The sequence below is a fragment of the Haemorhous mexicanus genome, chromosome 25 (assembly GCF_027477595.1).
Source record: "Haemorhous mexicanus isolate bHaeMex1 chromosome 25, bHaeMex1.pri, whole genome shotgun sequence".
Taxonomy (NCBI): domain Eukaryota; kingdom Metazoa; phylum Chordata; class Aves; order Passeriformes; family Fringillidae; genus Haemorhous; species Haemorhous mexicanus.
In genome coordinates this window covers 961,445-978,336 of record NC_082365.1, presented here as the reverse complement: position 1 = coordinate 978,336, position 16,892 = coordinate 961,445, and the positions used below count along the sequence as shown (strand labels likewise).

Here is a 16,892-nt window from a genome sequence, read left to right as displayed (position 1 = left end):
CCAGGGAAGGTGCATTTCTCCTCCCACGCAGGAATTGCAGCTGCAATTGGGAAATGTGCTGCGAGGGCAAAAAAAAAGTCAAAAAAAGCTGTTTTCATGTAAATGTCCCCAGTAATAAAAGTGAATGAAGAAAGCAACACATCCAAACAAGGAATCGTACATTTGTGCTAGAGAAGCAGAAATGACTCTAAAAAAGCGAGCTTTATCAACAATTTCCAGCAGGCAAGGGCTGCTCTTTAATGCTCCTGGAGGGATAGCAGAGCTCCTGCTGGACCTGGGCCGTGCTGCCTCTGATCACAGGCTCGCACAGCTCTCTCGAAAACACGAGACTTGTTTGTTTTCTCAAGCAAACACTGAGCTGCCTTTCTCTCCCCAGCCCTGTGCTTGGTGCTGTCTGTCCCATTCCTGCTGCGTGTCCCTGGGAATCCCCACTCAGGGGCTGCTGGAGTCAGCCCAGTCCCAGCCCCTGGCACGGCCAAACTCCCCTAACATCGAGGGCAAATCACAACAAATGTGCTTTGCTCCAAAATATACTAAATTTAAACATATCCATCAGTTGATTGCTGACACGAAGGCCAGTGTTTATCTTGCTTTCTTTGCACTTTGGATTACAAACCCTCAGCTGAACTCCCCGTGGATCAGAAGGTGCAGCTCTCCCTTTCCCTGCTGGGAGCAGAGGGGCAGAGAGCAGCCTGAGTGTCCTTGCAGCTCCCCACTCTCCCTTCCACTGCTCCTGCACCTTCCAGATATTCCAATTATTCATTTCTCAGTCACCACACCGAGCTGCTGGTGTGAAAGGCTCTGCACAAAGAAGAAAAGCAGAGAGGGTCACAGCCTGCTGCCCTTTGCCTTCAAAGCTCTGCAGAACGATTTAGCCCAAACATACTCCAGACCTGCAATACCGGGGGATGCTCCGTGATGGATCCGCCCCAGACCCCCGGGGTTTTACTGCCCAGCTCACTGCAAGAGGCACCCACCGGGTGTTTACAGCCACAACGAGCTGTAAAATCCATCAGGGGATGGAGGGAGTGTTAAAGGCAGCATCATCAGGCACGCAGGGAAAGCCTCCAGCCATTCCCACCTCGAACCGCAGCCCCTGAGTGTCCCCAAATCCCACCTCAGCCCCCGACTGTCCCTAAATCCCACCTCACCCCCGACTGTCCCTAAATCCCACCTCACCCTCTGACTGTCCCCAAATCCCACCTCACCCCCTGACTGTCCCTAAATCCCACCTCAACCCCTGACTGTCCCTAAATCCCACCTCAGCCCCTGACTGTCCCCAAATCCCACCTCAGCCCCTGACTGTCCCTAAATCCCACCTCACCCTCTGACTGTCCCTAAATCCCACCTCACCCTCTGACTGTCCCTAAATCCCACCTCAGCCCCCGACTGTCCCTAAATCCCACCTCAGCCCCTGACTGTCCCTAAATCCCACCTCACCCCCTGACTGTCCCTAAATCCCACCTCACCCCCTGACTGTCCCTAAATCCCACCTCACCCCCTGACTGTCCCCAAATCCCACCTCACCCTCTGACTGTCCCCAAATCCCACCTCACCCCCTGACTGTCCCTAAATCCCACCTCAGCCCCCGACTGTCCCTAAATCCCACCTCAGCCCCCGACTGTCCCTAAATCCCACCTCACCCTCTGACTGTCCCCAAATCCCACCTCATCCTCTGACTTTCCCTAAATCCCACCTCACCCTCTGACTGTCCCTAAATCCCACCTCACCCTCTGACTGTCCCTAAATCCCACCTCAGCCCCCGACTGTCCCTAAATCCACCTCACCCTCTGACTGTCCCTAAATCCCACCTCAGCCCCTGACTGTCCCTAAATCCTACCTCACTCTCTGACTGTCCCTAAATCCACCTCACCCTCTGACTGTCCCCAAATCCCACCCCAGGCAGCCACAGCAGCAGCTCTGGGGCTGTGGCAGTGCCCGGGACTCTCCCTGCACATTTCCCCCTCTCTCCAGGCACATTTGTGGTTTCCACATTTGTTTTTACTGCCTCGAGGAGGCATTTAGAGAAGCAACACAGCCCGGGCTTCTCACAGTATTTCTTGCCACCCAGGGATTTAAGATCTTACAAATGGACCAAAACCTGTGTTATTTTGACCTCTGAGGATTTTAAAAGCCTGCAGGAAAATATGTTTATAGCAAAGAAAGCATGAACTTCTTGACTCGTGGGTGGAAAGGCAGGAGTCTGACACTGCCCTACCCCCAAAGCCAGCAACACCCAGAACAGCAACTCCTCCAGCTCCACACTCCAAGGAAAGCAGGGACAGGAAAACCAACAGGAGTTCACCAAAGAGTTTGGAATTTCGTGATATTTTTCACCAAGATCATTTCAAGTAGAAACTCATTATTGAACCTGATGAAAACGTGGTGAAACGGAGGAGGAATAACTTCTGCCTCACTTGGTGCTCATGAGGGAGATAATGCCTCTGGGAGAAGGTGTGGGGATGAATTATCTGTGAAATTCAAGATGAAAACCTTGTTTGGAGGGGGTGCTGAGCAGCCTGCTCTGGCTGAAGGTGCCCCTGCTCATTGCAGAGCCTTTGGAGGTCCCTTCCAACCAAGCCATGCCCTGATTCCATGGTTCCAGAGGCAGGGTGGATTCCAGGCAGGATGGATTCTATGGGTAGGGCTGCTCAGCACTCACAGCCTCACCAACCCCACTTGATTTAGGGCTGAGCCAGACGCAGTCGCTGCCCTCCAAAATTTCCAGCTGACTTTTCAAGGTGCCTGAGCCTGCATAAAAACCCAGAGTCATCCCCATCTCCTGAGCCAAGAAATGAGATTAAAGCAGCCCCCGAGCTCACCTGGCTCCGTTTCACATCCCCAGCACTTCCTGAACACCTGTCCCTTCCCTCTCCAGCAGCTATAAAAGTCTCTGCCAACTCCTGGCTTTTTTCTGACGTGGCTTGCTCTGGCAGGAGCCAGATCCCCGGCCCAGGGAAGGGATGCTGGGACAAGAGAGGCCAGTTTCGTGCCATTAAGAGGTGGCAGGGACACTCCTGAGGGCTCAGAGCCACAGTCTGGAGGAGCTTGGCAGCTCTGCCCCATCTCCAGCCCCAAACACACCCCAGAGCTCTCCTCTGGCTTCCAGCACTTTTCCCATTCCCTTGCACAAATTCCAATTAATAAGATTCCAACTTCTGGCTATGAAAAATAATAAATGTGAGGGACCATGGGGCATTTTGGGGACCCTTTTCAGCACAGATGAAGCAAAGGGGAATTACTCTCTGAGGCTGGAAAATCCTTGTTTAGGGAGAAAATAAATCCCAGCTCCTCTGACCACAGCAGCAAGTACAGTACTGAACAAACACCACCTTATTTCACACCACTGGGCAAAAATTTTTTTCTCAGACCTTTCAATTAAACAACTTCTTCAGCCAAACAAGAACCATCTGCCCTCTCCCACCTCTGCTGGGACGTGGGGAATCTGCACTCTGAGGGTGATGGATTGACCAGGGAGCCAGCAGAGCCCCTGACCTCCCACCCTACAGCTAAAACCAGACAAATCCTTCGGAAGGCGCCTGCAAATGGATGATTTTCATCTGCTCAATAACAGCCTGGTGTCCTCTTGGCTTCTCCACAGGCTGATGCAACCGAGTTTTCCTGGAGTGTGGCGGGCGCGGGGGCGATAACGAAGGATAAATCACCGGGATGAGATAACCACCCGTAAAATGAAGTCATCTAAGGACAGGTTGGGACATATATATTTCATTGTGAAAGACCTCCTTTATTCCCACTAATGGAACAAATTAAATCAGCCAAGCTGAATAAAACTCTCACGTCCCAAGACGTAACAAGGCACTTAAAACTTCCGCGTTCCCCTGGCGGCGCAAGCCGATCGCTCGTGGCTGTCCCTTGGCAGAGTGCAGGACAAGGACAGAGTTCAGGAATTCTGCAGGTGGCAGGAGTGTGTTCCCATCGTGAACAGAGTGCCAGCACCGTGCATTTCTCTGTGGCACTCCTGCAGGCAGACCCTGAGCAGCTCTCTGGAGTGGCCCCGGGATGGATTCGAGCCACGTCCAGTGCAGCTGCCCTGGGACGGTGTCACAGGTGGCCAGAACAACAGTGACACCCTTTTCCAGGAGAACTGGGGGTGATTTCATTCACACACTTTATCCTTCACCTCAGGGCACCTGAAATAACCACACCTGGGCCCTTGCCTGCAGCACTGCAACACCTCCACACCTCCAAGCACACAAATTAAAGCCTTATCACCACTGAGCAACTCAGCGCTGGGTGAAACCCAGGCACAACGTCACTGCTCCAGCTTTTCCCTCTCCTCTACCACCCAGGAGCATTCCCAGCCCGTGGGAAGGCAGGCAAGGCTGCAGGAACTGCATTTTTCCTACAGCCAGCATAAACAGCGTGATGGAAAAATAATACCTAGATGGCGACTGGCAGACAGAGCAGAGACATTTATTTATTCTTGATCACAAACAATGTCCTGCATTGACAAGCTGAATGAAGGGCACTTCACTGATTTATTAGACCTAATAAGAAACAGACCTCTCGGGATGAAATACAAGATTGATTTTTAGTGCTGAGCCCTGCTGCCATCCCAGGCTGAGCTCAGGCTGATGAGATGGAACCAGGCGTGCGCAGGGACACGGGGCTGACACAGCTCTGCTGGGGCACGGGGACAAACAGAGGATTGCCACAGGGAGGGGGAGATGAATGGAAACACAGCAGCCACAGCCCTGCACGCTGCTCTGTCCTCCCTGCAATCCCCCTCTCTCCCACTGAGGCTGTGCACCCCAAGAGCAGCAAACCACTGGGAAGTTTAAGGGTGGAATTCCTGGGAAACCTCTGAGCCAGGCCCTCCCCACGAGCCTGCCTCTCTCAGCAGAGCCAGTGCAATTTCCACATCAGGCTCAGCACCTCCTGGGCACACCACATGAGCTGAGTTCCGTGGATGCCGTTTTCCATCAGGAAAAAGCCAACTAGCACAGCAGTGCTTAGCTTGAGGCCCTATTAATAGCAGTTCTAATTATATGGCTGCAAACTTAATTCATGGCAATGATTAGTGTCAAAATCAAAGGCATCACACATCAATATTGATAGAATTGTATGAAGCCCATAAACAGAACAAGCAAGCTGACACATCTCCCCCCAGCACTTAGTTGCTGTTAACTGTTGCATTAATGTCCCTTCTCATTTTGCTTGGTGGAAATGGTTTTATGGGAGGAATCCCTGATTCTGAATAGCTGTGTCTCCAACATGGGCCCCTTTCCCCTTCCTCCCACAGCCAGGAGGCTGAGGTGCTTTGGAAGGGGAACAGGAGGGAGAATTTCATCCCACGTACCTGTGCTTGAGCCACAGCATCAGCAGCATTTGCTTTTCACCCTCTCTGAGACAATTCCTGGGGAGCAGAAGCAGCAGGAGCTGGGAATGTGGCAGGAGCAGTGAGGTGAGGAGCTAAAGGCAGGAGGACATGAAGGGATATCCCAGTGTTTCCAGTGAGGAGCCCTCACTGGGGGAGCACAGGCAAATTTGAAAGATTTCGGAGCCACCTCCCTGACTTTCCTCCAGCTACACAAAAATGCCTTCCCTGGAAGCCCAGACGGAGCCAGCAGCTTGTTTCCAAAGGAAATCAGCAGCTGTGGGCGAGGGAATAGGTGTGACAAAGCTTCCAGACATTAATTGTGTGGGTAGATCTGAGATGGAGGAGGACACGGAGGAGATCAGGTGGAAAGGTGTCTGCACCAATCCCTGGCACTTACAGAGGTGCTGAACGTTTCCACCATCATCTCACAGATGGGGAAGGAGAGATAAGGGGAGTCCTGAGCATCCTGAGCACTCCCTGGCTTCAGACACGTCTGGTTATCTTGGAACAGGCACAAAATCCAGAGACAACCTGTTAACTTCCCTCCTCTGCAGCCAGAGCCCCCCAGCTCGGTGCAGAGCTGCTTCCTCCGCCTCACCTGGGCTCCCTCAGGCCATGGAAAAGACAATTCCACGTGTGAAAGGAGGGAAAATCTGCTGAAGCTGTAGACAGAGCTGGGAGAGAGAGAGCAGCATCCTCAGCCCCACACAGGGGAGGACGGGACCAGGATTGTTCCAGTTAATTACAGGGGGATGGATCCCACAGGCTGCAGGCAGCTCTGCTGTTAAATAAGGGCAGATGCCATGAAAACCTGACTGTAGTGAATGTCTGGGATGAGTTTGCTTCAGAGATGGGCCAATTTTCACCCAACAGATGAAGGATTGCAGGTGAAGGATTCCACAGCCTCCCTCTGGACAGAGGAGCATGAACAGATTAACTTTGCACCAGGAAGCGTTCAGTGCAGACCTGCACCAGGAATTAAACCCTGCTGGAGAGGCTGCTGCTTCTGCAATCCTCCATAACTCATGGAACAAGCCCGTAAATACCTCGTGTGCAGGCACAGGCTCTTGGCTGCTGCTGCCTCTGAAAGAGGAGCCTCCCCTGTCCCCAAACCCTGCCCACAGCGAGCACAGGGCTGTGTCCCCTCCTGCACCTCCAGCTGCACCCTCTGCTGCATCCCCTGCTGCATCCCCTGCTGCACCCCCTGCTGCATCCCCTGCTGCATCCCCTGCTGCATCCCCTGCTGCACCCCCAGCTCTGGGCTTGGCACAAGCATTTGGGAAGTGCTGAGGGCTCCTCTTCTTCCATTTATCTAAAACCCCTGGCTCTCCCCTGTGCCACGGCACGGGAAGCAGGCAAGTGCAGGGCTCTGCTTTACAAGCTCCCTCTCCCCCACGTTCAAAATTGCCCCACTGACACTCGAGAGGCACCAGGGAGGCACCTAATTTACTACTACTCAGCACTTGTAAAGTGCTGAATGAATATTAATGAACTGATGTAATTAAAATGATGCAGACATTCAAGTGTAGTATCTGCCTGTCCTTGTATCTTCCTGGATAGATGAGGAAGAAATTCCCTGCTGCTTAAGGACTCCAAAAATTAACAGCCTGCTGTTGATTACATTTGTTAACTCTTTCCCTGGCATGAAGGAGCAGGGGCTGCATTTAACAGGTTCACCTAATGCTGTCATTTAGAGCTGAGGTTAATTGGAAGGGTCTCAGCTTGCCAGAGCAGCAGCTCCAGGGCTGCTTTTGCTGGAGCTGGATCAGACCCACTGCTGTGCTGGCTTCCAGCTGCAGCTCCAGCTCCAAAGGCCAATAAGGCTTACACCCCAAGGCCACTTCCAAACTTATTTGAAATGCAGAACTCCTCTGAGAGTTCCCTTCCAACTCAGAATATTCTGGGATTTTGTGACTCAGAAGTGGCGAAATCCCAGCTGGACTTCAAAGGCCTAAAAGTCATTCAAGGTCAGGCTGGACAGGGCTTGAAGCAACCTGGGCTAGTGGAAGGTGTCCTTGCCCACGTCCCTTCCAGCCCAGAAACATTCTGTGACTCTCACCTGAGCCCCACCAGCCCCCTCTCAGTGCTTGTGGTGCAGAGGACAAGGAATGTTCCAGGGCTGATCAATCATCCAGCAGGAGGGAAGAGGCACAGGGAAGCAGCAGGACTCAGCCCTGAGGCTTGGTTCCAAAAGCAGCCACATTAACCCATTCCTGTCTCTGCATGGCCAAAGTCCTGCCAGCACCAGCAGCTCCAAAGGCTTTGTAACTCACAGTCGTCTACAGCAGCTGCAGAAGGATTGCTGGGAAACAAAACCATTGCAAGATTTCCATCTGACCTCCTTTGGTTCCTCTCCAAGGACCATCCTGCAGCAGCTCCAACTTCACCTTTCCCAAACATGGCACTCCAAAACCACACCAACAACACCGAGAGCTGAACTCTGCCTCTCCAACACCAGGCTGTGACCCAAACCCTGCCATTCCCACTCCTGCTTCACTCCCAGTTTCCCACTGGGAAACACCCGTCAGGAGCAGCAGCAGCGAGGCGCACCAGAGTATCCCGAGAGAGACCAGCCCTGGCCAGCATCCTGAGAGAGACACAGCCAGCTCCTGGCCCTCCACAGCCACGGACAGGGCTCACCTTCTTCAGCCTGCCCGTCTTGGTGCCCACGAAGACCACGCTGTAGCCGTTGTAGACGTAGGAGGCCACGGAGGTCATGCGGTCGCGGCTGGAGGTGAAGAGCGTCACCCCCTCCACGGGCACCGAGCCCCCCAGGGGCTGGTTGATGTCCAGCCCACAGAAGTTGTCATCGATGGGGACTGGCTGGAAAGACAAGATTTGGGGCAGCTGTGAGTGACAGCCCAGCGAGGCCCCACACACTCAGGGTAGTGTGGAGGGTGCTGGCGGTGCTGGCAGCAGGGTTGGGGCCACCAATGTGCCACCCCCTGCCAGCTCCAGCCACCTTCCCCAGGGCTCCTGCAGCTTCCAGAGCCCCGGGTTGGGAGTGACAAAGACTCCCAGGAAGCTGCACACTTTATTCTGCCTTAAAACCATCCCTTCCCTCATTGTCATCCCACTGCAGGATGAGAGCATGGATTAAAGGGGAAGAGTGCTCTGAATTTAGGGAAACTGAGGCACAGACGGACTCATCCTACTCTACAAACTTGTGTTCCATTGGGGCAGGGATTGAACCCGGCCCTCGAGGGCTCCCGCAGCCCACGCCCAGCGCATCCTTACCGCTTTGGTGCACTGCACATCCTTGCCCAGCAGCCAGTTGAGCTCCAGGTTGCCCTCGCCCTGGTAGCAGGACTGCAGGCGCTCCTTGATGTGGGCGTTGACGGTGCGGATGGGGAAGGCGCAGAGCGCCGAGTCGTCGGGCGGGTGGTGGTACTGCTTCTGCCCCTTGGAGAAGATGGCAAAGAGCACGTCCTCCTGCGCCGTGATGTTGAGGGCCCTGGCCAGCACCTCCCCTGGCTTGGACAGGTAGGCGGCCTGCAGCAGGCGGTACTCCGTGTCGCCCCTGACGCAGCCGAAGGGCAGGGACACGTACGAGTGGAACTTGGGGTCGTCCTTGCACAGGCGGACGATGCGCGAGGTGTAGAAGAGGTCGCTGGCGGAGTTGATGGAGACGCCCTCGGGGGTCTCCGGCTGCACCGTCAGAAAATACACGAAGTTCCCGCTGGCGAAGCCGTAGATGTAGAAGATGTCGAAGTGCGAAACCAGGGCCAGCGTGTCCGAGGGGATTTTGATGAGGGACGAAACAAAGTCGCTGTGGAGCTCGTAATCCAACATCGCCGACGACTCCGGGTCCCGGGGCAGCTTGCGGCTGGACAGGGTGGGGAAATAATCCTGCTTGCCGTCCACCGCCGTGCCGATGAAGAGCTTCCCGTCCTCGCCCTCGGAGCGCACGATCACCCCGTACATGGTGCCCGTCTTGTTGACGCTGGACAGGTAATGCTCCTTCTTGTGCGAGGGCTCCACCAGGATGAAGAGGTCGTCGAGGCGCAGCAGCTTGCAGACGCCCTGGTAGAGGCTGCCACAGGCCAGCAGCCGGTTCTCCGAGTAGTCGATGATGAGCAGCTTGTTGACGTTGTTGGTGAGCGTGAGGACCTCGCTGCACGGCTGCACGATGAGGGGAGGGTAGCAGGATTTGTTGTCCTCCTCGGGACCGGTTTTGTGAGCCACCAGGATGGTCAGGTTCCCCGAAAGCTTGTAGACCCTGTTGATGGCCCCCACGTAGACGGCGCCGGTGCCCCGGTGCACCGTCAGGTGGTTGAACGTCCAGTCCCGGTTCTCCGAGTGGAAAGTGTTGAAGGAGGCATTGCTGGACACGTTCCGGGAGAGCGATGCCAGGAGGAGGCAGAGCAGAGCCACTGAGCAGCCTTCAGGGTCCAGGAGCCGAGGCCAGGTCCTCCTCTGATCCATCCTGGGAAAGGCGAGCTCCGTGTCCCCCGCGCGTGTCCTGAGCCCCGGCAGTGTCCCTCACATGGTTCTGTGGAGACAAGAACCACCCAGAGCCAAGGATTAGATCCCGTGTGCCCTGCAGATAAAATTCAAAGGAGGCTTTCTAATTACACAGTCCTTGAGATAAAGTGAGGATGTCTCTGAGCACAGCGAGAATTAAGCGAGTCCATAACTTAGTGGAGAACAGTTCAGGCTTGATGCTTTGCCACTTGTTTCAGCCCTTGCATCTTAATTTGTGGTGGGGTTTGGCTGTTTAGAACATGCTCTGCTCAGACAGGGAGGGGAGAATCAGCTCCAGCCCAAGACAAAGCCTGCAGCTCACAGCCCCAGCCACCCATCTGCAATCTTGGCTGAAAGGATGTCTCCTGCAGGGTGTGTTGCTGGAAGCAGCAGAGGAAATAAGAGCTGTTCTTTACCTTTAAACCCTCTCTGATTTAATTTGGGAACCTGAGGAAGAAGCCTCGTGCAGGCAAGCTCATTGAGCACACACTGAAGGCGCTGACATCTCCCCTCAAACCCTCCCCAGAGCCAGAAGTGCCTCTCAAGCAGGTGCTTTTTAGGCAGGAGCTCCTTCACAAGGTACTTTCCTGCCAAAAAGCAGCTGCCACCAAGGTGGGAGCACATGGTTAGATCAGCCACCAAACCCTGCCAGCAGGGGAGACACCACCAGTCTGGAGCAGCTTGCTTGACCTGACCACGGAGGTGTCTGAGTGGGGAAAACCACCACAAAGTTCTCCCTTTTCCCAAACTATGCATTCCTGACGTGCCCCGGGCTGGGCAGGCAAAGGCACCACTTCAGAGACTCCTCCCTCACCTCGGGGTCACCCCAGCCCTGGGGAGAGGCTGAGGATGAGGAGGCACCACTCTGCACCCATCACATCCCACTCGCCCCACGGGAACCCTGCCCTCTGCAGCTCTGGGCCCCCGCTGCTGCTCCCGGTTGGGTTTATTTGAATTCCCAGCAATTCCCAGCCCTGCAGGGGCGCTCCGAGCTGCGGTGTCAGCAGCGGCCGCTCTCTCTTTAGCCTTGTTCCCGCCGGGAGCGGGGACGGCTGTTCCTGAGAGGTGACAAAGGAGCTCTGTCCCTGCGCTGCCACTGACAGGAGACACGACAGGAGAGGCAGCCCTAATGGCTTTCTCATTCTGCTCAGGGACACATTTCCCCAGCTGCCTCCCTCTCGCTGCCAGGCTCGGCATTCCCACCTTGGCTGTGGCAGTTTGTCTGTCCTGGGGAGGACACGGGCCCTGCCACCCTCTGGGTGTGCTCCTGCTGCCCTCCCACAGCCCCGGCAGCACCAGGCTCTTCCCTCTACATCCCTGAGTGAGCACCCCAGCACCATTCCCTGATCTTTCCAGGATCTTTCCAAATGGCACAGACCAAAAGGGCTCCCGGGATCTGGGGGTGTCCCCTCTGTGCTGGTGACACCTGTGGGCACTGACACCTGAGCACGGGGGACAGAGACCCCACAGCGAGCAGAGCCCTGCTGGAGAGCCCTGCACACACAATTCTCCTGCTGCCAGGTCTTAGAAAGTTCTTCCATTGCAAAGTGAGACAAGGAGAGTGCAGGCTGGAAATGAATGCCTTGAAGTATGGAACTTTACAGAGGTCTGGGTGTGTGGGCCCACAGCAGTTTTAGGTCTTTTTCAGCCACGTTTCCATCCCAAACCCTGCAGAGCTGTCAGCTGTAAACCTCTGGCGCTGCCTCACAGGGAAGGTTTGGCAGGGCACTCGTGAGCAGCCAGTGCCAAGGACAGAGAGATCATCCAGGAAGGAGAATCTGCCTCTCAGCCATGATCTGAGCATGGCAGACTGGCCATGAGCTGCCATCCTCCCCATCCTCCCTGCATCTGTGTCACCCGGGGCAGGTCCTGTCCCCAGGGCTGGGGGACAAGGGGAGGGTGCAGGGCTGAGGGACCCGCTCCCTGTGGGGCTTAGCTGGGATGTTGGGGAGGAATTCTTGGCTCAAAGAGCAGGGAGAGGCTGGCAGAGGTTACCAGCTGTGGCTGCCACATCCCTGAAGTGCCCAGGGCCAGGCTGGACGGGGTTTGGAGCACCCTGGGATGGTGGGAGGTGTCCCTGCCATGGCAGGGGGTGGCCCTGGATGACTTCAAGGTCCCTTCCAACCCAAACCATCCCTTGGAGGAGGCCAAACACCTGGGGAGTTAAACACCAGCAGAATGGGTGATTTTAACTCTCACCCTTAATACCATTTGATCATTAATTTTCCCTCTCTCTCTTTCTTTCTTTCTTTTTTTTTTTTTCCTGAAGAGAGTTTTAAAATACAGCCTCAGAAGCAATCTGCAGCTATTAGTAACGCAAGGTGAAAGCGAGAGTAAATTCAGGGACACAATATAAACCCAAGCAGCTGAAAGGCCTCAATTAGGCTGAAAGGAGTTATCTGGTATTTAAATAATTATTAGATTGAAGGAATAATCACAGGTCTGAGCCGATTTTTCCCCCACTGTCATCCTAATGGAGACTATAATATTATTATTCAAATGCCCATGATTCTCATTGAGGGGGGAAGAAAAAAGGGCTCATTTAATCTCCATGTGACAGGGCTTCAGGAGGCACCATTAGTCATTTCTCTCATTTCAGCTGTCACTCACTCACGGGCACCACAGTTTGTCATTAGTGGCGTTTTGTGCAGACCCCCCCCCAAAAAAAAAAAAAAAAAAAAAAAAGAAAATTAAAGCCAAAACAACAAGAGAATCTCCTGTGGCAAATGAGGGCTCAAAGGCACAATTCTGATGTCACCAGTGTGGCAGCTGTGTGTGCCTGCTGCTGAGGGGGGTTTTCTTTGGGGGTGGGGTTGCTCTGGTGAGCAGTGATTTACACTCAGCACGGCTGGGCCCTCACCCATCACCCCTGCTCCTGTTTCCTGGGGTATTTCTCCCCTCTGGGTGAGCCCCAGCACCCCCAGGACACAGCAAACACCCCCAGTGCCCCACTGACCCCAGAACCTGCACTGAGCCCCCATCCTCACCCCCACCCTCCCAGCCCCACGAGCTTTTCCCTGCCTGTCCTTTTTCTGTCCCCGTGCCTCCCCCTGCCCAGAGGCCACCAGGGTCCCCAGGCACTCACAGGGGGAGCAGATTGGGCCATAAATCCCACCCTGGCTTTGTGGGGGCTGTGATCCTGAACAGACCCTCCTGAGGAATGACAGAGCTGGCCAGCAGGGCAGAGGGGCTGGGACTGCTCTGGAAGCTGGGGGTGCTTCTGCCCTTTTTGCTGTTTACAGCCCCTTAAGATTCATGGCTGGGAGTGGGGACAGTGGCACTGCTGTCACCAGGCTGTCACACCCCCACCACTGCCCTCCCTGGGGGTCACCAGGGCTGTGACACCCCCCTAGCACTGCCCAGGGGTCACCAGGGCTGTGACACTCCCAGCACTGCCCTCCCTGGGGGTCACCAGGGCTGTGACACCCCCCTAGCACTGCCCAGGGGTCACCAGGGCTGTGACACCCCCTGCACTGCCCAGGGGTCACCAGGGCTGTGACACCCCCTTCAGTGCCATCCCTGGAGGTCACCAGGGCTGTCACACACCCCCTGCACTGCCCAGGGGTCAGCAGGAGGGCAGGCTGCCCGTGACAAACCCTCAGGCAGGACAAACCCTCTGGCACACCCTGAGCCTTCCCCCTCCCTTGGCTCCATTTGGGATCTGGAGTGAGGGCAAAGCCCCGAGTCTGGCCGTGTCCCTGCAGCAGGAGGGAACACGGGTGCTGGGCCCTCTTCCCTCCTGCAGCACCTTGGGAATTCTCTGTGAAGCCTCTCCAGGTGCTGAGGCTGCTGCAGTGATTGATCCCCTCCGAGGAGGGACACTCAGCACGCATCTGTCAGCTGTGGAGGAAGACCTTGCCATAATTAATAGGGTTTGGGTTTAATCAGGCAGAAAGTCCCAGCCAAAGTGTCTGATGGAAGCTTCTCCAAGCCCTGGGATGTTTCCAGCGTGGATCAGAGGTCTGGGTGCTCAGTGCTGCCTCTTTGGCCAGGCCACCACAGCCACCACAGCACCAAGAGCCTGACCCCAAGGGCAGTTCCTGGCACCTTGGTGTGAATAACTGGAATTCTGTAGCAGGGAGCCATGAGGAGGCCTCCCACCACCTCTCCTTGGCCTTTTTTATTTACCACTTTGATCCAACAAGAACAAGAACAAGCTGTAAATCACCAGAGAGGAGCCTGGGGTCGGCTCCCAGGTCTCTCCAGAGGTCTCCCCACAGGGATGACAAATAACAAGCTTTTCCTAAAACACAGCCTGAACCCTTTGGACCCAAGTCCAGCCTGCTGGCTGGCCCTGTCCCTGCTCTGTGCTGGCAGCCAGGGCAGGACCCGTGCCAGGAGCTGTGTCCCCCCTTCCCGGGGCTGCTCCTTCCCAGGGCTGGCATTCCAGAGCCTTCTGAGAAAGAGTTAAGAGGGCAAAGCACAGCATTGTGATTATTGCTTCCTCCAGGCCTGGGACAAGGAAGAGGAGGGGAAGAACAGAGCCCAGCCACGAAAAGGCATTTCCCTGATAACAAACAACATCACAGGAATTATGCACAAAATTTGTCCGGAGCCCAGAGATTTGTTTATACAGCACACTCTGTGCAAAGCTCTCCCCCCACCTCCCTCCTGTGCACACACATCTCAACGGGTCCAGAGGAACAGAGAACCCAGGGGGCCCTGCCCTGAGCCCCAGATTTGGATCTGCAGTTTGCAGCACAAGGACACAGCACACCCAGTGCCACCCCTGGCGCTGTCCCGGGCTCTCTGGACAGGCCTGGCCAAGCTCTGCTCCTCAGTGCCCATCCCCAGGGGGATCCAGAGCAGCCCCAGAGCTGTGGCTGTCAGCCAGCTGTGCCTCACAGCTGGAGCCAGGTAACCCAGCATGCCCACAGGGCCTCCAGGGAAAGGCAGAGCCACCTTCTCCTGTCCCCACACCTGGCACCTGCTCTCTGGGAAGCCACAGCTGGCAGCCTCTGAGCCTGAGTGCTCTGCCTGGAGAGCCCAAAAATCCCTCTTGGGTTGGAGACACAGGTGCCTGCTAAGGCAGGCAGGAGCCTCCCCAAAATGGAGAAAATGAACACCCCCAACTCCAAATTGCTATAAAATTTAAATTAAGGGACTCTCAGCCTCAACAAAAATTATGGGAGCAGGAAATAACAGTTCTTTAAAAAGGAAGAAAATAAAAGGATAAAATAAACACTGCAGAGAACCAAACCAACCCTGCCAGAGCCAGAGCACACCTGACAGCCTGTGGGTCAGGGGGCTGGCAGCAGTCCCACTGGAATTGTGGCTCAGCCCTCCTGCAGGGCCAGGGGTTCTGCTGGAGCAGGGATCCTGGAGAAAGGTGCAGTCTGCCTCTGGAGATCCAGGGGAAGAGGCAGCTGCTGTTCCTCTGGGAATGCAGTGGAGAGCTGCCCAAGGAGGGCTTCACTCCCCTGGGCAGGCTCCAGGCTGTGACAGCCTGACCCGCTCAGCACGGAGCTGGACAGAGCTCGACCTGGCTGCCTTGAAGTCTGACACCAAGGGGAAATTTAACACTTGTGAGGATTCCTGGCTGCTTCAGTCAGCTTTTGGGGAGGCTGGGGCTCAGCCAGACCTGTGTAAACAGGTCACTGGTGCTGGATGATGGTGACAGAGCAGAGTTGGACAGAGAGCTGTGAGTGTGTCAGAGCCTCCTGCTGCAGGCCCAGCTGTTAGAGCCATCACTGCAGGGGTGTTCTCTAAAGAGTCCTCGAGGACCCCCAGAAACAGCATCCACAGCCCCTCCAGGCAATCCAGGGCAGTTTTACGTGCCTCAGAAAGTGCTTTTTCTGGTTTCCTACCTGAGTCCTGATGGACTGAGCTCTATCCACCTCTCCACCGGTGCACCTGAGCGTCGTTTGATTATTCATGGGCTTCATTCCAACAAAATGGAATTTAATGGCTGCTGACCTTAGGTGCAAGCAGATTAAACGACGAAATGATTTGCCCAAGGCTAAGCAAAGGTCCCAGTGGCAAGGCAGGGAGTTTTATCTGCCGAGCCCCAGCCCAGCCCCGTGTCCCCAGGTGACACCCAGCTGCAGTTTATGAGCAGAGAACATTACAGAGCAGCACGAGGGAGGATCACACCGAGCTGCAGCAGGAAAACAAGCAGCAGCTTCTGCTGGCCTCGCTCCAAGCACACCACAGGCAAGTGAAGAGCCCCAGCTCCAAATCAAATGGGTCCCCAGGCACTCCTCTGAGCAGAGAGGGTGAGCAGAGCTCCTCGGGCCGTGCCAGCCCTGCTGCACTCACACTGCAGCAAGGCAGCACCTGTGCATGGGCACTGCTGCTGCTGGGGGGCTGAGTGCCCCCGTGCAGGGCTGGGGCTCTCTCAGCCACAGGGGCCGGGGGTGTGGGGGCCTCTGGGCACGGCTGGTGCAGCTCCCTGACCCCCAGAATGGGTTTATCTCCTGGGATCAGCACCAAATCAGGTTTATCTCCCAGGATCAGCACCCAACCAGGTTTATCTCCTGGGATCAGCACCAAGCCAGGTTTATCTCCTGAGATCAGCATCAAACCAGGTTTATCTCCTGGGATCAGCACCAAGCTGGTTTATCTCCCAGGATCAGCACCAAGCTGGGTTTATCTCCTGTGATCAGCACCAAGCCAGGTTTATCTCCTGAGATCAGCACCCAACCAGGTTTATCTCCCAGGATCAGCACCAAGCTGATCTGGGGTCTGGGGACTCCCAGGCAGGCAGGTGTCCCCAGCCTCATGGCCTGAGGTCCAGGCAAGGACCCCAAAGGCTGGAGCCACCTCCCCTCCGTGCCATCAGCAGCTGAGCATCATCTCCTCTCCCAGGGTGTTGGGACATCAATGTCTGCTTGAGAAAGTGGCTCCTTCACACTCGTGTGCTCCCTGCTCCTCTGCCCTGCTTTTCAATTTCAGAGCTCTGGCAGATCTCTGATTAATTCAAGCCTGTTTAATAACCCTTCTGTTTAGATGAAACGAGCTGTCTTGTTTTCTTTATTTTTAACACTAACTCTCGTTCCTTTGCTAAGGATCTCTGTCATTTACAAACTTCTCTCTCTCCAGCCAGGCTGAGACTGAGATGGAGAAAGCAGCTGCTGACGTCCACGTC

General features: G+C 55.3%; 1 protein-coding gene across 3 annotated transcripts in view; it reads right to left on the bottom strand.

The window, feature by feature from the left end:
• Nucleotides 1-16,892, bottom strand: part of PLXNA2 (plexin A2) — a 138,591-nt gene that overhangs the window by 110,982 nt on the left and 10,717 nt on the right. For all 3 annotated transcript variants that reach the window (XM_059867517.1, XM_059867516.1, XM_059867515.1), the window contains exons 2-3: nucleotides 8,579-9,833; nucleotides 7,982-8,164 (exon numbers count right to left, since the gene is read on the bottom strand). In XM_059867517.1, coding sequence (XP_059723500.1) covers nucleotides 7,982-8,164; nucleotides 8,579-9,766 — 1,371 coding nt within the window. In that variant the 5' untranslated portion in view covers nucleotides 9,767-9,833. The remainder of the gene's footprint in view (nucleotides 1-7,981; nucleotides 8,165-8,578; nucleotides 9,834-16,892) is intronic.